At 36.2% G+C, this 25,408-nt stretch overlaps 4 protein-coding genes across 5 annotated transcripts in view; 1 reads left to right on the top strand and 3 right to left on the bottom strand.

Annotated features, from left to right (window-relative positions):
* Positions 1–12,445, bottom strand: part of LOC105386506 (protein sprint) — a 201,697-nt gene extending 189,252 nt beyond the window's left edge. Inside the window, exon 1 of the mRNA XM_038113896.2 lies at positions 12,112–12,445. The gene's annotated coding sequence lies outside the window, so the exon portion shown is untranslated. The remainder of the gene's footprint in view (positions 1–12,111) is intronic.
* On the top strand, positions 1,077–11,894 carry LOC119694751. The gene is made up of 5 exons (XM_038114310.2): positions 1,077–1,247; positions 1,338–1,430; positions 4,149–4,218; positions 4,637–4,875; positions 11,451–11,894. The coding sequence occupies exons 1-5, from the start codon at positions 1,110–1,112 to the stop codon at positions 11,892–11,894; spliced, it is 984 nt and encodes a 327-aa protein (XP_037970238.2). The 5' UTR covers positions 1,077–1,109.
* A 1,639-nt stretch (positions 12,446–14,084) lies between the features above and the next one.
* LOC105388002 lies at positions 14,085–16,593 on the bottom strand. Its single transcript, XM_011558831.3, has 5 exons — positions 16,526–16,593; positions 15,812–15,979; positions 15,446–15,563; positions 15,066–15,151; positions 14,085–14,860 (listed from the first exon to the last, which is right to left on the bottom strand). Exons 1-5 carry the CDS (start codon positions 16,571–16,573, stop codon positions 14,843–14,845), a joined length of 438 nt encoding a protein of 145 aa, XP_011557133.1. The 5' UTR covers positions 16,574–16,593; the 3' UTR covers positions 14,085–14,842.
* A 2,440-nt stretch (positions 16,594–19,033) lies between these two features.
* LOC105388000 lies at positions 19,034–25,296 on the bottom strand. 2 transcript variants are annotated; one of them, XM_048627123.1, is made up of 5 exons: positions 25,072–25,296; positions 24,594–24,646; positions 21,663–21,842; positions 20,405–20,522; positions 19,034–19,807 (listed from the first exon to the last, which is right to left on the bottom strand). In XM_048627123.1, exons 1-5 carry the CDS (start codon positions 25,166–25,168, stop codon positions 19,692–19,694), a joined length of 564 nt encoding a protein of 187 aa, XP_048483080.1. In that variant the 5' UTR covers positions 25,169–25,296; the 3' UTR covers positions 19,034–19,691. The 2 variants fall into 2 exon arrangements, with proteins under 2 accessions (XP_048483080.1, XP_048483081.1); XM_048627124.1 differs by lacking the exon at positions 24,594–24,646.
* Between the last annotated feature and the right edge of the window lie 112 nt (positions 25,297–25,408).

Below are 25,408 nucleotides of genomic sequence, written 5' to 3'. Positions count from 1 at the left end.
TCACGGTAGACGGATCGAATGATACGAAAAATAAGAATTTGATCAAATAAATCTTTTCCTAGGCATAGAAATGTTTACAGAATTCAAAGAAAGAATCGAGATTTTGATCACAAAAGACGGATTATTTTAACCATTGGGGATTTATAATTAAATGGTGGTTATTGGGTTTGATCAGTAAAAGACACTAAAAATGCCTTCTTGCGTTTTATTTGTCCAACCTTGCATAATCCCATTTCCCATTGTTCACGCTGAATCAACGAGACATGTCGTCACGCTAACAACGACGACGGTAGAATTAATTCCGCAATTGGCTCATTAAAGAACGACAACTGACTTACTGAAGAAGATAATAAAGTCGAAAATAATACTGCATCGAAAGAAATTATAATTAATGCATAAACGCATAATGCGACACGGAAATGCATTACTTTCTAAATGGTATTTGCAGTTTTATAAACTGAAAATAATGTTATTGAATTAAATATTTTAGTTTTTAGATTTATATTATAATTATCTTAGAGGACAAAAACGCTAACAAAAAAAATATTCTTTGCATAGCACGCATTCCAAAAGAGAGATAAGATGACCATGGATGCAATTAGTTGCAGACCACCCACATGGATAAAAGGCCACCCAAATCTATGGGGCGTTACCATAGTTAACCTAAATGATGATATCCAATATACCGACGACTCGAATCCCATTCAAAATATTATCTACTATTCTATTTTTTTAAAGGTTTTTTATGAAATCGTAATGGTATTTGATGGTCCTGCTATTTGCAATGTTTAAGGGGAGGATTTCTAGATGTAACAGATAAAGGATGTTATTTTCAAACCGAACCCCTCAAAATCGCGAACCATGAAACAAGTTGCAGTAAACATACCAATGATTACAATTACTTACAAAGACGGTGAAACCACTACGCAACTGAGCCAACAGGCTGTGACCATCTTGTGGCTAGCTCCATTGTTCTTCATTTTATCAAATTGTCATACCAACAAACCCCTCCTCACTTGCAATTTTATAAAACACACTGCATCTGTCATAAAGTTTCCAATCCCTGTTGTGTTACCGTCAGTCTTATTGGTGATTAGATCAGTGTTTTGATGATGAGGATGTTTTTTCGTGTTTTCTCCAATAGGATTCTAGTTCTTGTGTTTTTTAACTGTTCATTTTTTTTCAATTGTAACGCCAATGTGAATTTCAATGCTAGTCTCCGGGATTATTCACAGCAGGAGCATATTGTAGGGTTTTTTAAATATATTTTTCGTTTAAATTAAGTAATTATTTTAAATAAATATGTCATTAGCATTTCCATTATTATGTTGTTTCAGAATACTACAAATATTAAAACATTACAAAAGGAAGACTTTGCAAAGCACACCCACTTCGCACCAATGCGTAATGTGCCGCAACCACAATACAGGGTGAGTTACTTACACCTTTTTCTTGATTTTATTTACCTACTATTAACTATTGCCTGTATCTTTGCATTCCTATAAAATTAAATTTTAAATGCCAAAAATGATTATTAACGTAATGTACACCTATTTCATAAAGATAAAACCTATATTGTGATCAAAAAAATTGTATATTTGACGCCTGAGCGTGCGCGAGCATACAGACAGACAAATGTAATAGATATGAAGGAGACCCCACTGTCCATTTCTCACGCAACACTTAACTTCTTTTGCAAACTATGTAGGGCCATTTAAAACCAGCCCTTGGCATGTTTAATTATAACTAAGGTAAGGCAAAGTGCAGTTTAAATTGTTTAATGAGTCTTGGCATGGCAAAGATTTTATAATGGGATTCTCCTGTAAGTAAATGTGCAATTATAAATAATGCGTTGGATAGTGAAGAATACTCACAGTAGCCTAATAAGTAACAAGTAACAAAGCGATATAAAGTCTCACACGTTTAGCAAATCGGGAGCACCCGTTTCTTTTCATGCTCAATTGAATGAGAATTCATTAGTAAGGCACTATAGATACTCGTAGACTACCATTTTATTCATTCATAACCAGCTGTGCTACTGTCTATTAAAGCTGCTATACGTAGGTACTATACGATAATGTACAAGTTTTAAATCTTACGTGATGCTAGTTAATAGTTACTATATTTGACAATGTAGTTGTACGTTAAAAATCTTCTTGATCAGATGATAATGCTTTGTGTTTAGTACCTACTATTAGTCTATTAAAATTATTGGTAACTAAGGTCTAAAGTGTCTAAACTCATGGTTCTGTAGGTATATAAATAGTTTCACCACCACTAGCGATATCAGAAGTCCCACGTAGTTGATAAACTGGTTGGAACGGAAACATGACTCAACGGCTACCAGAGCTAAAATGTTAAAGACTATGTAGAATGTGTCAGTCCCTTTTAGTCTGATCTAACCATAGAAGTAATAAACAAACGTGAGATTACGCTGACTGAGTTGTAATAATTAAATGCAAAAGATACAGTCTGCAAACATATTTATAAAAGACTTGGAAGAAAATTTTATGGTAAAAAAGCGTACTTAACTAAAACTATTTTATTTTTAATTTAAAGCACCTTCAAAGGATTTCACGAAACGTCATCCGCAAAACCAGATTCTGCAGATAACGAATTCACGCGTGTTCTGATCATGTAGATTAGTTCTCGGCTCTCAGAGTCTATTGTTCGCTCTGGTAATCCCCTTGCTGGTCCGGGACCGCATAGCTAGCAGTTTCTTCCCGTGACGGCCTCGACCTTCCGCTTACAGTTACAACTCACGGATGCTTGTGTAACGTATATCCAAGTATACTTCTCTGAAAAAATTATCTTATCAAAGGTTTGATTTTAAATAATCGATCTAGATATTTTTTCTTGGAAATTTATTGTTATTTTCAATATGAAATTAGGTCTGACAGTAATACTATAAACAAAGCATATACTTGTATATACGTAACCTACTATGTATTATTTGTCTATTTGCAAAAGAAACAACATCAGTAAAGGCCACAGCAAGAACCCTCTCTAAGAACTCATAAACACTCTGAGTCCTCTTCAGCAATAAGTGGCCTTAATTGCAGACCAGACCAGCGAGTCACACGTCGAAAAACACAGCTTTTTACCGAGCTTAACATTTTCCCTAAACCAATACTTAAGTGCGTAGAATTGCCGGGCGTGTGAAAAGGCAGTGTCCAGACGATGGTATCGAGTCAACAGGCCGTCCCCAGGACCGTCCCTAATTGGATTTAATAATACTTCTTTTTATTTAAAGTTGCCAGGAAAAGTCCTGACCTCAAGACATATTACATGGAGAAGAGAAAAAAATAAAGGTACTCAGTACCTACCCCTCAATCTTCAATTATAGGTTATGTAAAGTAACATGCATGCAAAGAATCTAAACAACATTATTATATTGCAAGGTGTACTTCCGCAAATATTTTATTTGCTTTAAAATTATACAACGCTGCCCGTATTATTATTATTATAGTATCATTTATTAGTAAAAAAACTGTTTTTTATACCATGTCTTTCTTTTAGACTTTCTTTTTAAATTTTAAATTATGTCGATTCTATGTTTCAACAATTAGGTATTTAATTCGTAGATTCTTAACCGAATTCACTTCATCTTATTTAGGTTGTCCGAAGTCTCGACACAAAATTAAACTCTCATTTCCTTTCGTGCTCTCAAAGTCGTCGTTCTCTTAATTAAAATAGATTTTATTCTGTCGCCATGTCGTAATATCGATGTTCCATTTACTTTGCTATGATTTTAGTGTTTTCTTTTTTTGTCGCAAGCTTTCCTAGATTTATGCAGTTTGTATTCCTATTTTGCCATACTTTTTCTATTTTTTTCTGGTTGTAATGTTGTATCATCCGTGGCGCTACATAAAAAAACCTATATTATTTGGAACTTTGTGTAATAAACCGTAAACTCTGAATTAAATTATGTGGGCAACTGGGTAACCACTTCCTTTAGATAATTGAACATTGGGTTTAATAGCAGAATTGAATACGTGGGCCTCAACAAATTCTCATGTAGCCAAACATTATTGATAAAATGTTTGAGCATTTCAACTTTACTTTTTAGGTGGTCTTACGGGCTATATGGACTTCAATGTAGGTACATTGAGTGTTATAATGATAGTTTACTCTATACTTTGTTTCAGGAAATCCAAGATAATGTGTTATCTGGTTCTGCTTACAGTCACGGGGCCACACATCATGAGATTCCAGCAAGTAAGATTAAGTAACAATAAAAACAGATACTTAGGGTATCTTGCACAACAACGTTAAACAAAATTAAATCTATGACCTCTTGCTCTGACAGTATAATGTCAGAGCAAGAGATCATAGATTTAATTTTCATTCACTTTGTTATGCAAGACGCCCTTACATAAATAATATTATACAAAAGTTATAATGTAAAACTATCTAAGTAACTTCTTTTTCTTACCGTGTTGGTAACTAAATACTAGAGTTAGAGTTTACCTAATCGTGGTCTCCACTCCAAAACACGTTTACCCCATCGGTTATCGATTATTCGACAGATGTGACCAGCCCACTGCCACTTAAACCTTACTAACTCGAAGAGCTATGTATGTCCGTGACTTTACAATTATTTTAAATCATTAATCATAAATTTACTCTGTTTAAGCGTACGGAGTCCACGATTTCGAAGAGTCACACTACGGCCATTTAGGCCACGGTCAATATAACCATATTGGTCCGAGTTTCGAGCACCACGGCGGTGGCTACGACCACATCGAGCCGGGGTTGGCCCACCACGGGTTCGACCACCACGGGTTGGACCACCACGGGTTGGACCACCACGCCCACGGACACCACTTGGGCTTCGGGTATGGCCATGGCCATCACCACAAACATATCGACCATGTGAGTATGACAGCAACTTTACAGTTTACACGTATGTACAAATAAAAATCAAACTTTAGTCTGAACTTTATTATGAAAAATATCAACACCACATGTTCATCGTTCACCACTATTTATCTGTCAAGGACTTCATTTAGAATATTTAATTAGATCTACGGTTAAGTTAAAAAGAGGTGGTTTGAAGAGTGCACCAAAATCAGTTTATGTAGATATAAGTATACACAACTTATGAACGTGTTAATAAATATTCATCATCATAGGTTTATATAACGTATTTTCGGTAGGTGTCTAGAAGACTGGCTACACCTACTTAAATCACCTACCTAACCATAACTTTGCATACTACGCAATGCATAGGTAGGTGCATAAGTATTTACGTTATGTATAGCTAATGCACTTGGGTTCGCCCACTGATTGCCCCACTAAGATTCTGGTTTGTACCAATAGGCTTTTAGTCGAAAATGAAACTTAATTGTCAAGTTAGAATAATTACTGAGTACCTAACTTAAAGAGTAAAAAATAATGGTGAAAAGCCTATACAGGGTGTACAAAGCCTATACAGCCTATACAAACATTTTCCTTTGGACGTCACTCTTTGGGCCACCCTGTATATCTTAATACTTAAAAAGGATAATGCTAAAAGGAAGAAGAAAGTGTAAAACATAATTTAATGAAATGCCATAGAAAAAAAATATGCATAGTTATAAATGTGGCACTGACGTGTTGACAGCAATTATATTTCGTGGTTTCATTATCGATATAAATAACTGTGTAGTACTTTGACCTGTTGGGCAACAATCGCACGTTTTAAATTCACTCGATTCTAATTCGATAACTACTTTTTTCCCATCACTACTACTCCCTACCCCCTGACCACCCAGCTTGCTGTCCCCATTCTTTTTCCGTGCGGGCAACAGTCAACAAGTTAGAAATGTCTAAAAGAACCTACGAAGAAAGGATTGAATATTACAAAAATAAAATTAAAAAGTACATGGATAAAGATCGACAGAAACGACGACGTTTGCGGTTGAGTTCATCTTCAGATGATTTCCCAGAAAATGACTACAGTAAGTACCCATATACAATATTATTAAGTGTTCCGAAGTGCTTGTGATACCAATTACTGAAACCTAGCCGACAATGATCTGTTTAGTTACAAACGCTCATGCCGGTTTTATATTGCCATAGATTCAAAATTGAACACGGCAAATAAAATTTCAAAACTACCCGCCATAGATTCATTTTATGAACACGGCGTTTTCAAATCAAATCTGATTTACCCTTTCTTCTCCTTCAGGGAGCGAGACCCTGGTGCTCGACCGAGACCAGGAGGCTATCATCGAGACCATGGACCCTCCTCCAGATCTCCGAGATGATTTAAGGGCTGGCTCCGCGGAGCCGCCCTCAGAAGACGCAGTGGACTTGATCATCGAGCCAACAGCGTCGGCCACGGAGCCTCCACCGGCCACAGACCCAGCGGTCGCCGACCAGCCCACGGGCGCCGAACCCACCACTTCAACGACGGACGTAGACCCCGATATTTTACAAGCTCTCGGGGAAGCTACGGACGTGGGACCTACGTTTGGTGAGGAAATACACCAAACTTTATGCCAATTATGGCAGCCCTTACTTAAAAAAGGTATGTCCAAAGAAGCGAAGGACAAAATTTTAAAACAGTACTTGGTTCCAAGCAACTGCACACTGCTGCAGGCGCCGAAACTTAACATTGAAGTCTCCGCGACAGCCAACGAGATGGTCAAGTCACGTGATAAAAAAGTGGAGTCTGCCCAGCAACAACTTGGCGCGGGCATCACGGCCATCAGCAGAGCACTGACGACGCTGATGACGACAAATAATAAAGTGGAGGCCGTTAGAGTATTAAGTGATGGCTGTCGGTTGCTATGCGATTTGCATTTTATGGAGACACAAGGCCGAATCAAAATGCTCGCATCTGGGCTTACTAAGCCATTCCTGAACGTCATTCAAGACAGTGTACGGGACGAAACTTTGTTTGGTAATAATTTTTCTGAGAAGATTAAAGCATCAAATACTATAGAAAAACAAGGAATGCAAATAAGGAAGACACCACAACATCCGAAAGCCACCACGTCCAGCCACTCAGGACCCAGACCTTCCCAGTTCCAGGGAAATTGGACGGGCCCTCCTCGGTACCCATACCCACCGAGCCGGGGGGGGCGCGGGGGACAGCGGAGGCCGCCACCCAGTGCGCGCCGCCCGGCGCCGGCGCCCGCGACCAGCAGGCCGCCGCCGCCGCCGCAGGGCAGGTCGCGTGTCCCAACTCGTCCCTGATGCAGGTACATTCTGGTCGTATTGCCTTTTATCATAATTGCTGGCTTAATATCACCAACAACAATACTGTGTTAAATTGGGTTAAAACAGGTGTTACTATTCCATTCGTCACACAACCTTATCAAACAATGAAGCCTAATAACCATCAGTCTCTTACAGAACAAATGGAAATGGCATTGGCTATTGATAATCTTTTAGAATTAGGTGCTATATCTCACGTTGAACCAATACCTGATCAGTATATTTCTAAAACTTTCTTAGCACTTAAGGCTAGCGGCAGCAAAAGATTTATTCTTAATTTAAAATCTTTAAACAAGTTTATACCTAAAAATCATTTTAAAATGGAAGATTTTAGAACTGCTTGCAAATTGCTTCAACCAAACTGGTACATGGCGAATATCGATCTCAAGGAATCATACCTACTTGTTCCTATATCTGTCGAAGATCGAAAATACTTGCGTTTTGAGTACATACCACCCGGCTCCGCCGAACCGTATACCTATGAGTTCAACGCCATGCCCTACGGGCTGGCCATAGCACCTAGGTGCTTCACTAAGATAACAAAGGAATTAATAACCCATTTACGATCAAAAGGATATAAATCTGTCCATTATTTAGATGATTTTCTGTGTCTAGGTCGCAATTATAATGAGTGCATTGCTAATGTTCGAGAAACCATATTATTATTAGAATGCCTTGGCTTTGTAATAAATTATGACAAAAGCTCACTGCAACCTCAACAAAGCTGTAAGTTTCGGGGCTTCATATATAACACCACAGACATGACATTGTCCTTACCTATAGATAAACGACAAAAAATTCTGCAACTCGTGCAAAAATTTCTAAGCCTGCCCACTGTTACAATACGCGAATTCTCTAAACTAATTGGTACTCTTGTGTCAGCGTGCCCAGCTATGCGATACGGCTGGTTGTATACCAAAATATTAGAAAGAGAAAAATATTTATTGCTGCAAAAGTATAAGTCGTATGATCAGAAAGTAGATCTCCCGCCTACAATTTTGCAGGATCTTTATTGGTGGAACAATAATGTGCTCATAGTAAATAACCCTATCAAACAACCTAGCTTTGATTTAACTATATACACCGATGCCTCACGCACAGGCTGGGGGGCATATTCTAATGACACACGTGTGAATGGGGGCTGGAAAGATGAAGAATTAGGCTACCACATAAATTACCTTGAATTACTATCAGTTTTCTTTGCTTTAAAATGCTTTGCTAAAAACAGATTCGGCTGTTCTATATTGCTTCGAGTAGATAACACTACAGCAATTAGCTACATTAATCGAATGGGTGGCATTCAATTCCCACATTTGAATGCACTTGCACGTGACATATGGCAGTGGTGCGAAAAGCGAAATATTTGGTTACACGCCTCCTACATTAACACAAAGGAAAATGTCGAAGCCGACGAAGAATCGAGAAAGATAAATTCCGATGTAGAATGGGAGTTATCAAATTCCGCATTCGAGTATATCGTACAACAGCTCGGCAGACCCGAGTTAAACTTGTTCGCTTCTCGCACTAACGCCAAATGTCGCGATTATGTGTCGTGGTATCAAGATCTCGATGCGGTAGCCGTAGATGCATTTACAATCTCATGGCAGCCTAAGCTATTTTATGCGTTCCCCCCTTTCTGCTTAATTTTGAACTGTATCCAGAAAATTATTCATGACGAAGCTACGGGAATTCTCGTATTTCCTATGTGGCCAGGACAACCGTGGTATCCCAAATTAATGGACATATTAGTGTCTGAAATAGTAATTTTGCATCCAAACCCAAGTCTGCTATCATCCCGTTTCAGACGGCGCCACCCACTGCACCAGACGCTTACCCTGGGGGCGGCGCTGCTCTCCGGCTCGCGTTCTCTCGCCGCGGATGCCCACCGGAGGCCATCGACCTAATGATAGCTTCTTTGTCAAAAAGCACATTAAAACAATATAGCGTTTGTTTTAATCAATGGTGGCAATACTGTTACACAAATAATCATGAAAAATTTGATTCTTCGACATCAATTATAATTAAATTTCTCACTGATCAATATAACAACGGTGCATCCTATGGCACTATCAACTCTTTTCGTCAGCATTGTCTCTGTTACTAGGAAATGATATTTCCCAAGATAAATCTATAAAAAGACTGATTAAAGGTGTATTTAGGTCTAGACCTTCCTTACCAAAATATGCGAACACTTGGGATCCGCAAATAGTCTTGAGTCACATATCCAAGTGGACTCCACATACAGAACTTTCGTTAGAGAAGTTAACTAAGAAATTAGTAAGCTTATTAGCTCTTTGTACGGCCCACAGGGTACAAACATTTTCGTTGATTAAGTTGAGTAACATTATAATCAGTGATAGCGGTGTTAAAATTAATATTGTTGATTTAATTAAAACATCAGGACCAGGACGCGACCAACCAGTGCTGTACCTTCCATATTTTAATGATAATCTCGATATCTGTCCAGCGACGACACTTGTTGATTACATATCCTTCACAAAGGAACTGAGATCAACAAGTTCAGACCACCTCTTAATAACTGTGAAGCGCCCTCATAGGAACGCCACAGCACAGTCAATAAGCAGGTGGATCAAGCAAGTGTTGCAGGAGAGCGGGGTGGACGCGGCGGTGTTCAGCGCGCACAGCGCGCGCCACGCCGCCACGTCCGCCGCGCACTCCGCTGGCCTCTCTCTCGATCTCATCAGGAAAACAGCTGGCTGGACTGCGTCCTCCTCTACCTTTGCAAAATATTATAAACGACCACTGCTTGAACAAAGCAACTTTGCCAAAGCTGTTTGTATTCCCAATAATAGTTCCAGTTAATCACGATTGATATCTGTTTCAATTCGCACTAATATAATATTATATTATATAAATATATTATGTACCTAGTAACTAAAACTAAAATTTTAGTAATTAAGAACTTACTATTACCTACCTCAGGGTGTATTGTAAATATTTGATGTAGTTATGTACCTATGTGCCTACCTCCGATGATAATTATGTGATTTATAAAAATAAATACATTGTGATTATGAATTAGAATCTCGTGTTTCATTAGCAATAAACTAGCAGTTATTAACAAATGACCTGAATCAAAACTTTGGCTCTGAACATCTACACAGTTATTTATATCGATAATGAAACCACGAAATATAATATATGATTAAACGAACTTACCTAAGTGAAGTTCGATCAATATTATATGAGTGGTTTCATTTGAAGATATAAATACCCTCCCACCCAAAACCCATTCAAAGTTTTGAATCAGACACGCGATTTCAGGTTATATACTTACTTTAAAAGAATGAGGACAGCAAGCTGGGCGGTCAGGGGGTAGGGAGTAGTAGTGATGGGAAAAAAGTAGTTATCGAATTAGAATCGAGTGAATTTAAAACGTGCGATTGTTGCCCAACAGGTCAAAGTACTACACAGTTATTTATATCTTCAAATGAAACCACTCATATAATATTGATCGAACTTCACTTAGGTAAGTTCGTTTAATCATATATTGTTATTAGTTTATTGCTGTAATTACGTCCTATGTTTTTCTTTACATCCTGTATCGATAATAAATAACCTATTCCAATTCTGCAGCGTATTAATAAACATTAGCAAATAATTACATTCATAATAATTTAATTTGAACTAGAATTAGATGATAAAATATTGGAATAGGTACCATTTTAAAAGTTAGTGGGTAGATATTAGGTAGGTTATAATGCATAATCAAAGCAGTATTTTAGTGTACCAATAAAGACTACCGATAACACCTGTAATATTCTATATCAATATTTATTTCATGTGTAGTTCCATTTATTATAATTATGATCAGTGAATAATCCATTGACAATGCTTTGAGTTCATAAACATGTTTCATCTTCATCAACATTGCCTCTTTTCTATCCAGCTGACTTGACAAACACCTATAGTAATCATCAATGTTGACTGGCAGAAAATGGTTTTAGCATTAAGTTCACCTGATTGTACTTTATTACTAGGGTAAATTATGCAATAAAGTATAAATAAATAATTAAAAATAAATCTTAACATGACTCTTAAACTTTTCTTATTTTAATTTTTTTATTGCACATATACAAATACTTACTCAAAATGATAAACTTAATACTACATAGTAGTAGCATTCTTTACCAGTTAACCTTTGGTGATGTCGAGAAAGTGATTGCTATTGCGTTAGCCGATCGGAGAGAAGTGTATCTAACTTTCTTATTCTCCCAATCCAGGCGTTGTCAGCAAAAGCGATCCTGCTGCCAGTGGCCGGGCTGGCCATCCTGGGCGCAGCCGCGGCTCTGGTCAGCAACCCGGTGCTGCTGCAACTCGGAGTGGTTTCCGGACGAAAACGACGCGACACCACCGGCCTTGGGGACGAGCAAGACACCACAAACTGGATCCACAAACCTGATTTCCGAACGCAGCCAGAAATTGCAAACAGGAAAGACTGGGACACCGAGACCGCTTGGGGCAATGGGAGGTTTCAAAAAGCGTCGTTGGATAAGAAGAATGGATTGAACAAAAAGCCATTGTTGAAAGGACTTCCTATAAGACAATCCGCTATTGAAGCTGTCTCGTTGGATGCACAGGGTTACGACAGTATTTCGGATTCGGATGTCAATTTTGTGCCGGTACCTTTAAAATTTACGAAAGGTTACCGAAAGCATGTTCCGTAACACAAATTGTATAGTATTTTTTTGTATAAAAAATAAATTTGACTGTTGTTAATTTATTATGACTTTCATTTAATTATTCTGGTAATTATATCATAAATTCTCTAAGCACATTAGTAGTAAGTACATAATGATAACACAATTTGCGTTATTCAAATAGTTTACTATGTAATGTACCATGGATGTTCAATCAAAGTGAGTATTTTTTTAAAACACGTACCTTTTGATTCAATCCACTTAAGTCACAGCAACACTTGAATAAGTCGGTGACACTTCTTGTAGCACAATGGGCTGATTTATTTCTCAAAACATATGGTTTATCATCCTCAATACTGTCACACTTGCATTCACCGGCATTAACTGTTTCAAAGTAATACAATAAATAAATCCACTAACTCTAATCACTTTCACATTAAGATAATAAAATCTTAAAAGTCCACAGTTACCAAAACAAGCTATTTCTATTGACAAAACACGATCACTGATTGTTTTGTTAACAAACTCCACAAACGTCATCAATAGGGACCGATCATACGGTGTTTGGTTAGAGAAGTGAAGTAAGGAGCGCAGTTAACCACTGTTTGCCATAATTACAGATCAATTAAGCCCCTATCTTCTAAGTGGTATGATCTAAAACTCCTCGGCGTTAGCCCAGCCAATAGCTGTGAAGTATGAAGTTAGCTCCGTTTTTTATAACTACTGCATCGGCGCGTACGCTGCATTTGTGAGGGATGCACATTTCACGTTGGAGTTGCAAGCGTTAATAGCTTCTGTTTCTTATGCTCGACAGTCGTTTTTATCTTTGTTGCGTTGAGTTTTATCCCCTTCTAACGATTTTGGGCGATAGGGTTGATGATTTTGGGGGACATAAATAATGCTTTTTCATTTTTGGAAACCATAATCAGAGCTCTATCGCTAGTACGGTCAGCTGCATAAGTAGCTATACACTTTTGTACACACGGCAACGTCAAATGGTTGGCAGGGCACACTAACGTAGTGTATGTGTGTGTGTGTCGGCGACGTCGACGTCAACGTAATTATTTAGTTCTCGGCACACACGGATATTGTAAACATGTAGTTGTGCCAGTGACAATGATTCATTGTTTTTATGATATGAAGCAAAATTTTGCGGGGCATTGTAACAGATTAAATGGCTCAGTTGGTTATAGGTATGATACAAGACTGACTTAAACCGAGACGGTGGTTCAAATCCCGTTGAACCTTATTATTCCTTTTTTTTGTTTTTTTAATAGATTTAATAGATTTTTTATTAGTGAAAACTTTTAATTGGCTTTTTGTTTTTTACTTTTTGCTATATATCATAAATGTGTTAGCTGTAAGTTTTCTTAAATAAATTAATTAATTAATCTTTCAAGATGGTTAATAATAGTATTGTAGTATATACGAATAAAAGCAACACAGAAAATAAAAAAAACAAGTTACTAAGAGTTAAAATTGAAAAATACTAAGCGTTAAAGTTAAAATTAGGCCCAAAAAAACAATGTTTTAAAACATTTTTTTAACCTTAAGGATGTTACGTTTTTGTTGTTTTTCGTTATAAAACATAGTTCTAGTTGATATTATTAAGGAAAATTTTCAATTTGCAGTTTAAAATCATAATAAACATCAGACAGTAAGTAAAATAAAAGAATTAAGTAAAATAAAATACCTAACAGTGGACTAGAACTCACGTCCTATGTTTCATTAGTCTAACATTCTACCAATGAGCTATGAAGTTTAGTGTATAGACACAAGTAGTGAAATTTTGCTTCAAGTCAATTTTATAACTAACTACTATTTAAATTACGCGACCGGTTGATATGTTTATGTCACAGCTGGTATTCGGGCGTTTGCCTACGCGCAAACTCGTTTGTGCTGTTGTGTGTGTGTGCGGTTTGTTACTGGTGTGTAAACCGCTTCTATGCACACATAGACCACGTTAGTGTGCACACATACACTACGTTAGTGTGCCCTGCCAACCATTTGACGATGCCGTGTGTACCTTGTCAAACTATCTACATAACCAACTTTCAATGTTTGTGAGTTTGACAATGCACAAATGTGTATAGCTACTTATGCAGCTGACTGTACCTATTACCATCTATAACTTAACCTACCTGCGCTCTGTGTTATCAGTTAAACCCGGTTTAGTCTGCAAGAATGCCGCCACCATCAGTGTGCTCACTTATTGTGTGTTAGTCAAGTTTTTGATAGGGAGATGAAGATCAATTTGTGACACTTTTAAAAATTTGTTGCTCACGTGACTTTTTCTACTAGAAGCAGATTTACTTTTGAGAATTTCCAAAAGGCGTAGGTATAACAAAAGTAGTTCATGATGCCCCCCTGAGGCGCTCTCTTTCGGCTTTTTTGCAACACCTTGTAAATCGGAAACTAAAATTACTTCGTAACTGATGTAGTACTGCTGACATCTTTATTTTACATCCGACATCATCTCATGTTATAGGAATATAGAATATAAACCATTGTCAGCTTCTTTATTGCGAGGCAGCAAATTCACAAGTTCTTTTATCATTTCCCAGATGGCGCTATTCGTATTTTTACAGTATTGCTACAATACAAGACAGGGTGTCAATTTGAAGCTTCCAAAAAAATACCCCCATGATCTATAATTATAGTGGGCAAACCCTCCCTTCCCTCAACAACACTTAATGGGTATAAATAAATATTTTAAAAATCTTTATACAAAGTTTGATACTGCTATAGCACGATATACCTAAGCACATAACTTATTATGTTTCTTTGGCAAAGTGGTTCAGTGATAAAATTTGTTAGGGGACGCGGCGGTTCACTTTTAGACCATAATTGGATAAGTAAAAAAAATATTATAAAATAGTAATAAAGTTTTCCTTGTTAAACACCTGATATGAATACTTTACTTAGATAAAGTATAAAAGGCATTTTTAATAGATTTTATTTTTCCTTTTCTTTTATTAAACCTTGAACCCGTACTGCAAAGAAAACAAAAAATATTAAGTATTAGTTATTCACTTATGTACACACAATAATTATCATAATTATAACATCCTACTCAGAATAACGGCTAGCTAGAAAAAGTTATTATTAGTAAGTAAGGTAAAAAACTGGTAAAATAGTAAAATACATTTTATAAAAAAATAAATCTATACCCTTTAAAATTTTGCCTTATGTATTTACCTTCGGTGCAGTCTCAGTAGCACATTTGAATAGTAATGCAGCTCTATCGCAACCAGCTTCCCCATCATTCACTGTCTCGTCATTTACTGAAACAAATACAGTATAATCATAATGTATAGTTGGTGTTCAGATTCATCATTTATTCAACGTAAGATATAGCAATGTATCATCTTATCGGTAATAAACATAAAACCTGGACTGTTGTCAATTAACCAACCAATCTTACCTAGATAGTGATGTCGATTGAAGGCACAAATTAAAATTTTAGAGCTGAGAGCTCCTTAATTACTTTAAATAAAATTCGAATCTATGAGTGTTTCCGTAAATGTTATTTTTTGCTACCAAAATTCATAGATTGACAGCGTAAAATTAAAATTTACCTTTTATACAAATATCTGCAACTGCTTTTGCGTTTTTCAGCCGTTTCTCGTCCCCATCAGCCAGCAAGTCTGCTGTCTTCATCATGTGTTCATAATCTAAGAGGCCTTTCTCATTCATCTGAAAAGTAACGAAATTGAAGCATTTGTCTATTCTCTTATGTAAGTTTAATTGACGGAGTAGGTACATGCATTCATTCACCAGCGAACAGAGCGATCACAGGATTCGATTCTATTTTCGAAACTGCACAAACATATGGAAACATTATCGTCAACTGTCACTGTAAAAATGTCAGGCGAATTTGTCAGTTCCAAAAGTGACACACATTCGAGTGATTGGTTGAATTGTATCTAAGTAGTAATGCTTACCGATCCTTCAAGCCTATAGGCGCATGCTAGTAGGCACTTTGCCGTCTTTTTCGTTGGCACTTTCAACTTTTGCAGATCTAATATTTCATGCACCTCCAAAGGATATTTCTTAGTGCAGTTCATGGCAATTTTAGTGAATTGCAATTTTGCTTCTTCATCCGTCATTGCCTGTAATAGAATATTTTTATCCATTTCAATTTCTAACAGGTAGCTTAGCTAACATTGGCTTGTTACAGTCTACAATTTTATCAATCTTCTCTTTTTCTCTATCACTAATAAATCGTTTTTAGGGGTTTTAACTTAAATCCAACTCAACGACAGTTCACCCAATGACATCGCTTCATTTCACTCATGTTTTCTCAGATGTCAAAAATTATTATGTCTACGATATAATTTTATCTGCCCCCGTATTTTGTAACTTTTTGAGAGTTAGCAACCGGTGATAATTGGTATCAACTTAGAGACTTATTAACCGAAAACACCAATATTCTTAGTGAAAGAAATATGCAAGAAGCCTACCAATATATCCTTACATTCAACATAAACGTTTGTGAAATCAGATAAGTCAGTAAAAAGTTATTAATTAATAATGTTTTAAGTGGTCAGCCATTTTATACCAACCAACCCCACTCGGAGTTACATAATACGGGGGCTGATAAGTACTTAAAAAAGTGAGAAAAGATTTTTAAACAAGATACCATAAACAATACTTACTTCAGAATAGCACACAAATGTCACAACAAAAAGTACAATAAACCACATTTTGATAGAATAACTATATAATTTCCACCACACTGGTTATATACAGACCCGCCATATTCATATATTATAATAGCAGACAAATTATTATTACAATAATTATGATTTCAATCTGTAAAATGCTTTCCGTTTGAAAATGATACCTATAATTTTTTGAATTCAAATAAGTGTCCAATATTTTAAAGAATGTTGAAGTAATTATTATGTATTACAGCTTATTTAGAACTCTTTATACTATATTAGGTAAGGTTAATCTATAATTTAATAAATAGGTATGTACTGATCCTATTATGATTGAATTCAGTCACTTCCACAATATAATATACCTAATAATATAATAGCCCTGCAAATATTTTTTTTCATAATAGTCGAGTGTGGTGGATATCCATTATGGTCTTTAGTGTCTTAGAAGTGGTGAAGTACGTGGTTCCTAGTGTAATATTTGAGTTCAGCCAGGATCTGCGCACTTATAAAATGGCGACACTAACTATTTGTTAAATTAGAATTTCATTCATTGCATTCAATTTAGAATTTCATCAAAATATTTACCTTTTTAGTTGGTAATATTTTGATGCGCTGTTACTATATAATATTTCAATATTGAAGACACTACTCTTTTCCGTTTAGGAGTACCTAATTTGGGGCTATGACATTGCTCGCGACTGTAGTTCGTAAATATTTTTTTTTTGATTATACATACAATGAAAAACCTTATGTTATTATTTTTATCGTCTAATCAATAAAATTATCAATATTGCATTAATTCATGTGATTGTTGTTGTGCAATGATATTATCTATTTCTTCCTCGTTAGCAGCAAAAATTTCAGCGTTACCCGTAGGTGCCGTAGTATCAATAATAATACCTTTTTCTTCTTTTTTAGTTGTTATTGCTATTACAGTCAAAGTAGAGTTGTTTCGATTGTTCCATTTTTCAGATGCGCAGTTGTACCCGAGGGCTGCTCTCTCACATACAACTTTAGGTGACGGTGCCAGTTGCATGCGGTCCACTGAAATATGCAGCGTGTTTTTAGAAAAGTCATTGCTGTTCAAAAATTGTTACATCACTTCGAACAACAAATTCAGAACAAGATTTGTTCTATGACTTGAAATTGAAGCTGTTTAAAAATAGGTCATATAGTTGTTTACTGTGTGCCTTCTAGTGTGACGAGGTATGAATTATTTGCTTATAAATCCCGATTTTGGATAGAAATAGGAAGGATAAACCGATGTGTGATATAACAGTTATAAGTTGCGGTAGTTTTATTTTATTTTTTTAAGATTAACAAAGGTTTTTGAAGTTCGTATTGAAAAAAAAGTTGTTGCAACAGAATTATAAAGACATTAATTAGTTTCATAACATATCATTCTATTAGTTTATCATCGGTACTTACCGTATTTGCAACTCTCTATGACATTAATTATTTGGTCCATGACGAGTGGTTGGTTGGACAGCTTGTTGATGACCATTTCATTTAGGGCCAAAAAATTATACTGGTCATTCCCCATAAGCTTAAACACACATAGGAACCATAAATCATTATCTGCGTTCTATTAAAATCTATTTGAATACGAGACCAGCTCTAGTATGATTTACCGACACGATAAGAGGTTGATCTCTGGCAAACACTAGCGGTATATTGTAGTCTAATTTGAAAACAGAATAATAACTATGATTTGAGTTCATAATGAGTAGAAACTAAAGTCCTGCTTAGTGACGTTTCATATCGTACTTTAACTTGGAGTACTCTGATGTGAAATCAGCAGTTTTTCTAAAATATCAGAACATAATTTGATTACCCATCCATATTCCCTGAACACGCAGGCACAGAAACACTTGGACGATGGGTGAGAAACAGGCTTGAAATTAACCAATTTGTACATCTCCGTTGGTAGCAGTATGTTTTGCCGAAAACAGCTGCCGAAAACTCTAAAGAATTTAGCTCCATCGGAGGGAGAACTGAGAAAGAGTAATACCTGCAATTGACAATATTTATTTATTTAGTACCTACTTTATTGCAAAAATTATAAGTGGGCGCACTTGTGCGATTTTCTATTATACGATGCGTCCGTTGGTAATCAACGAAACAACTTTGTCGAAAGGTGAATGCTTTACCTTTAACCATTAATACGATGTTGTAACCGGTAAAGAAATTAATTAAATGTTTTTAGGAGTTACTGGATTCAAAGCACACATACACATGTCCATTTTGATATTATAAAGATACATAATAAAGATAAAAGATAAAATACTCTTTATTGCACACAAACAGAAACAGTATTACAAACATGAAAAGAAAATAAATAGCACAATCGGCGGCCTTATTACTAAAAGTAATCTCTTGCAGACAACCAAATTGATAGGAAATAGAAAGAAAGATAAATGGGTATCGTGTGAAAACAAGAGATATTTATAAACTACATTAATATAAAGTATAAACGATATGTAAATACCTACAATAATAATACATAAAACCTACATAGTTAATAATAAATATATACCTATATATCCTATAATAATACATAAATATTATGTACATTACTAACTTACTTGTGGTGATGAAATAAAGTCCGTAAATGGTTTGAATATACCCAAAAATGATTCTGTAAACATATTCAAATAAATGAATGAGAATAAAATTTAAATAGGTAAAGTTAGTCTAGTTAGGACATTAACCTTCTTGAGAACCTTAATGCTTTTGAGTTCAAACAAGTTAATATTACCAACAAAACCACGGAAAGTTTTTAAAGCCGGTGCTAAATATGTTCCGTTGCACACCACTTGAAACGATAAAAAAGTTAATAAAATGCATTTATACATTATTACAAAACACAGTATTTTCCTCTTGAATATTAAAGATAAGGAATCGAATTTCAATGCTTAGGTATTTCATGGTTTATACGTAATACTATTTTATTTCTTATTTATCAAATAGTAGGTAATGGTTTTTTGAATTATAAGGGCACATCTTAACATACAATACATGACTGTGTTACCAATCAAACACATAAACCTCATTTTTTATTTGTCGTAGTCGGGTGAAAACACTTTAGTTTACAAACAAACATGATTATGATAAGTAAGTGATTATTATTATACTGAAATAATAAACTGATTTAATTTCAATTAGGACTTTTCTTTTTTTTAAGTTTTTTCCAAATTGCTGAAGTGCAGTTGAAGCCCATCGCCGCTCTCTCGCAGATAGCATGTTTATTACCGTCGAGGTTTACGCCGTTTACTGAAATAGATTTAATAATATTAAAAAAAAACTACCAAGATAATAATTGTGAACAGAGATCTAATAGCCATTGTAGTTTGAATAGTTATTTCTTTGTGACAGTGAGTGGCCACTGATATTTATAAGATCAATGCCTTCCCTAATGATTTCCACCTTGCCCGATCGGAGGCGGCCCGCATCCAGTGCTTCCCCGCGGACTTGACTATATCGTCCGTCCATGCATCTCGCGGGGGGCCGCCCAACGCTGCGCTTGCCGGTACGTGGTCTCCACTCAAGGACTCGTCTGCTCCACCTTCCTTCGACCTTCAGTCCTTCGAGCAATGTGTCTGACCCACTGCCATTTCAGCTTACTGACTCGGTTAGCTATGTCGGCTACTTTGGTTCGTCTACGGATCTCTTCATTTCTGATTCGATCACGTAGAGACACGCCGAGCATAGCCCTTTCCATTTCCATAGCTCGCTGAGTGACTCCGAGCCTATTCAAGAGGCACAGTTAGAGACCACGTCTCGGCACCGTAGGTCATCACTGGATATTATTTATAAGATAGTTTATTATTATACCTTGGAGTGGTATGAGTTGTGATCTTTATTTCTTACCATATTTACAGGAATCTATTGAAGAAAGCACACCGTCCATCAATTCTGGTCGTTTAGAAATGCCTTGTTTCACAATATCTTTGATATCTTCTATCTGGAATACACCTTTTTCATCCATCTAAATAAAATATTTTGGTTATCTTAACAGGTAGGTATACAACGGAAACAAAAAAAATACATCCGAATATGACATAATAATAATGAGCGGTGGTAGCTCAGTCGGGTAAGCGCCCGCTTCTCATGCAAGAGATGCGGGTTCGAATCCCAGCGTTGACATGTACCAATGAGTTCTTGGTTCTACCTTTTTTGGCATAAGATTTATTTGCCTAATCTCGTATTGCATAGTAACGTTTGGTCAAAGTCTCGTTACGCCGAAAATCGTATGGCATAAATCTCGTTTAGTAAAAAGTTATTTCGCATAACATTGTTTAGCCTAATAATGGTATGGCCAAATCTTGAATAGCCTAATAATGCTATGGCATAGGTTTATACAAAGTAATAATATTCGTTTGGCTTTAACTTTGACGGAGCGTCTCCCTACATAGCGCAAACTGGTGCCTTGTATTTTTTCCGCTGTTTGGAAAACGCTCCGCTCCGCTTCGCTGCGCTCCGCTTTGGTTTTGATGAACATGTGCACCAAACACGCTCCTCCTCGCTTTGCTCGTCGTCGCACCTATTTTTAGGTTTCGATCTCATGGGGTTTGTAATAATTATATTGGTCGTTAACTTTCGAGTTTTTGATCATACAATATCGTGATTTTCGGGATGTAGGAGAAAAATACCACAATTTGTACATTTACTACATACTTAACATATTATTTATAAGGAGAAACAAGATTATACATAGGTATAGACGAACATAAATTTGAGCAAACGAAACTTAGGTGTTTAAAGATTGTGCCTAAAGAGTTTTAGACGAAACGAGCCTTATGCCACATAAGTCTTGGCAAAGTGATGGTTCGGCCAAAAAAGTTTATACCATACGAGTTATGCGAAATGAGTTTTGGTCAATAAAGAATATGCGAGATGAGCGGAACCCCTAGATTTAGCACATCTAGATATGTGAACCCCAACCCGCAGCCGACCAGCGTGGTGGGAAATGGTCCAAACTTAGGAAGGCAGTTTAGACCTTGGGGATATGCACAAAGGTTCCACTCGAGAGAGCCAGGGGCAGGTACTTACACCCCCACAGAGAATAGAATAGAATAGAATAGACATAATAATGTATGATTTACATAAATTTGTTTCTCATGCTTACTATTTCATATTCCATAAACGCACAAGCATAAAAGCATTTTACATTATCCTTTTTCACTGGTCTTAATTGAATTAAATGCATCATGTCACTCTTGCCAACCGGAAACATTTTGTTACATTTGCTCCACATATTTTCAATTACTTCTACTTCTTTATTGTCCAAACTTTTCAACTGTTGCAGCTGAAACAACAACATAGGGTATGTTTTACTGATACGCTTGATTTAACAAAGATTTGATCACAAAATTTACGTTATTTGAGGTGTCTATAAGTTTACAAAATTTACAAATATATAAAAAACTATAACCTTAGTTATTCCTTGTGTCAATAACATACAAAAAATCATGGATATTACATAGTATTAAGAAGAAGTAAAACGTTTTCTCTTTTTGTATGGACGAGCAATACTCTCCTCAAAATCAGGGGGCACGGCAGTGCCCCCACCAAGTCGAACAAAAAAGCGGCACGGCGGTACCATCCTTTTCTCGAAGCAATTCTTGGTTGTGGATTAAACTAGAATACTGAATTTTCACTAACCATGCAGGCATTGTAAAGACACGGTATATTCCAAATTTCATTAAATTTGAAACAGGAGTTTAAGAATTATAACGGGTCAAAGTTTCTTAATTTTGTCACTGACTCACTCACTCACTCACTCACTCACTCACTCACTCACTCACCGATCAAGCTTCAAATTTGGAATATAAGTAGTGTTTGGTGTATGAATCAAGGAAAAACTAAAATATTTGGGGGCACGGTAGTGTAAAATTTTCACCAACTCGAGTAAAATTTTTCAATTTTGGTGCCAAATCGAGCAAAAAATTCCCGTCATGCAAATTAAATCCGCAAAGGATGGATTACCTACCTACGGACAAAGCACATCAGGCTACCAGTGCTACACCACTTATAGTCAAATTTTCTTAATGTACAATGAACTTTGTGTATTGGAAACTAAGGTTGAAATTTAATTAGGGAAATTTGATTCATTACATTACGTAGCCAAAAATAAAGATGGTCATGGCATGGTCAGGTGCAGAAAAACCTGACCCCCCTCTCATAGTAACAATGTATCTGAGGGGGGTCAGGTGTTTACTGTATGTGCATACGAGTGTATAATAAGTTGCCTGATGAACTTAAAACTTTAAAAATAGAAATATTCAAAAGTAAATTAGAAAAATATTTAATGTCCAATTGTTTTTACTCAATTAATGAATTTTTTAATGAATAATTAATGATTTGATTTTTTTGTATATATATTATTCTTGTGATAATTACCTACTGTAATAGTTTTTTTAATAGATTAAGATAATTATTGTAAATATTTGTACGCCCATAGGGCTGAATTTGATGGATCCAACTATGTATATAACACCTTTTCATGTACCCAAATTCTAGAATAAATAAATGATTTTACTTTACTTTTACTTACTTTCTCTGCACCTTACTGTACCTACCAAACTAAGTTAACGCACCTACATACCTAGAAGGTACCGAAAAGAAGAAAAAAAACCGGCCAAGTGCGAGTCGGGCTCGCGCACAAAGGGTTCCGTAGTAAGCACAATAACTTAACCAAAATTACAGTTAAATCAACCTATCTCAAAAACTATAAGAGATACTTTGATCAAACCAAAAATCGTTGAAAGAGTTAATTAGCATGCATCACCTCTATTTTTTTTAGAATTTTATACCCCGTAGTTATAAAAATAGAGGGGGGGGGACATACTTTTTACGACTTTGAGAGCTGATATCTCAAAAACCGTTCACTTTAAGAAAAATGTTTTTTAGAAAACTTTATATCATTTTAAAAGACCTTTCCATTGATACCCCACACGGGTATGTACATCGAAAAAAAAAATTTCATCCCTCAGTTACATGTATGGGCCCCACCCCCAATTCTTTTTTTTACTATTTAGTGTCATATTTTTGTAGCGGTTCATACAACACATATTCCCATCAAATTTCATCACTGTAGTACTTATAGTTTCCGAGTAAATCGGCTGTGACAGACGGACAGACGGACAGACGGACAGACGGACATGACGAAACTATAAGGGTTCCGTTTTTGCCATTTTGGCTACGGAACCCTAAAAAGAACTGTCTACAAAATACAAAAAGAAATGAGATCCCATCAAAAACAATTCTTGTCAAAAAAACCAAGTCTCGTAACTCAGTTGTTCTACGGTAAAAAGTTGTGATATCCATGTAATACCAAGTCTTATCCACGCACGCATCTCAATCTTAAAAATATTTAATGTTTTATATATAAATATATTGACTTGGTCATCGCACTAAATAATTTAATTAACACGTGTTTTCATATTACAGGCTCTGCCTATGTTGGGGTCGGATGGCGGTGTGTTAGCGTCAATTCTCACGTACCACAACCACACCACGTCGCAGCGACATAATGTGGTCAAGCTGTGGTTACGTGTGAATAGTGTGACAGCGGCTTTTTGCAGTTGCGTTGTGGCAGCGACAAAATGTCGATGTGGTTGTGTTGTCGCCGTCGTTGCGATGTGGTAACCACGTGGTCGTATGCAGTTAATAGGGAGAAAGGGGGCCGCGGTGCCGCCGCCGCGTGGTGGCGTTGCCGACGCGATGTGGTTGCGATGTGTTTGCGATGTGGTTGCGATGTGGTTGCGATGTGGTCGTATTACACAGGTGGTCGATAACAACGACAAAATGCGGCACTTGTGAATTGGATTATTCATTTTCAATACAAAATATACGCCCGACCACACGGCGTGGTTGTGGTGTGGTTGTGGCTGTGGTGTGGTTGTGGTACGTCTGAATTGACCCTTAGATGACCCCACATATTAAATATTACCTACATATTATAGGCATCTATCCCAAGGAGCGCTGTTATTATTATTTCCTCGGTCCTTCTAATAAACAACAACGAACTATCTAATTATGTAGTGATTTATATTACCAAAGGGATGCGTAAGTAATCCATAAAAGGTTTGAGTGCCTCCATCGCTGGACCTGATGGTACATAAGAATTATGATTGATTTATTAACTATACATTATATTATATTATAGAAATATAATCATACGACGTAGATACTTCTTGGGCACATTGATAAAAAACAGAGGTGTGATCACAGGATTCGATACTATTTTCGAAACTACACTAACTTCACTCACTTCACTTTTACCAAACGCTAAACGTTTATAAAACAGTATTTAAATCAAATTATTTTGTACTAACTGACAGACGTATGACAGGCTACTAAATACGTTTAGCGTTTGGTGAAATTCCACCTAACATGGAAAAAACAAATGTCACTTTTGCAACTAACAAATTTGCCATACATTTTGACAGTGACAGTTGACGATACGCAACGTAAACGGAGGTTTCGAATCTTTTAATCGCTGCACAGATAGAAATAAGTATGCAATTACTAACCCATTGCTTCCGAGAAACTTTTTCGGGAGATGTCATTTTTTGCACACATACACGTCATGTTGTATAAAGTCACTATAACTATTAAATATTTGTACATTTTCAGTTTTCATGAGTTCAGGTGTGTAGCTCTCTAGGAACGTTTCACGTATGGAAATTGTAAAGTAAAGCTTCGTTTTAATTATAGGTATATATATACTGATAATTATTTCCTTATCACAGAACTCTTTGTATTTGATGCATTTTTTTATTAGTCTTGTACAGTTTGACGACTGAATGGTGTAGTGAGATGTAGCATTCAAGTATTTCAAATCGGAGGTGAATATGGAAGTTCCTGTTT

This window comes from Plutella xylostella, chromosome 18 (assembly GCF_932276165.1).
Source record: "Plutella xylostella chromosome 18, ilPluXylo3.1, whole genome shotgun sequence".
Taxonomy (NCBI): domain Eukaryota; kingdom Metazoa; phylum Arthropoda; class Insecta; order Lepidoptera; family Plutellidae; genus Plutella; species Plutella xylostella.
The sequence above is the reverse complement of the archived record's forward strand: the minus strand, read 5'-3'. Positions and strand labels throughout refer to the sequence as shown.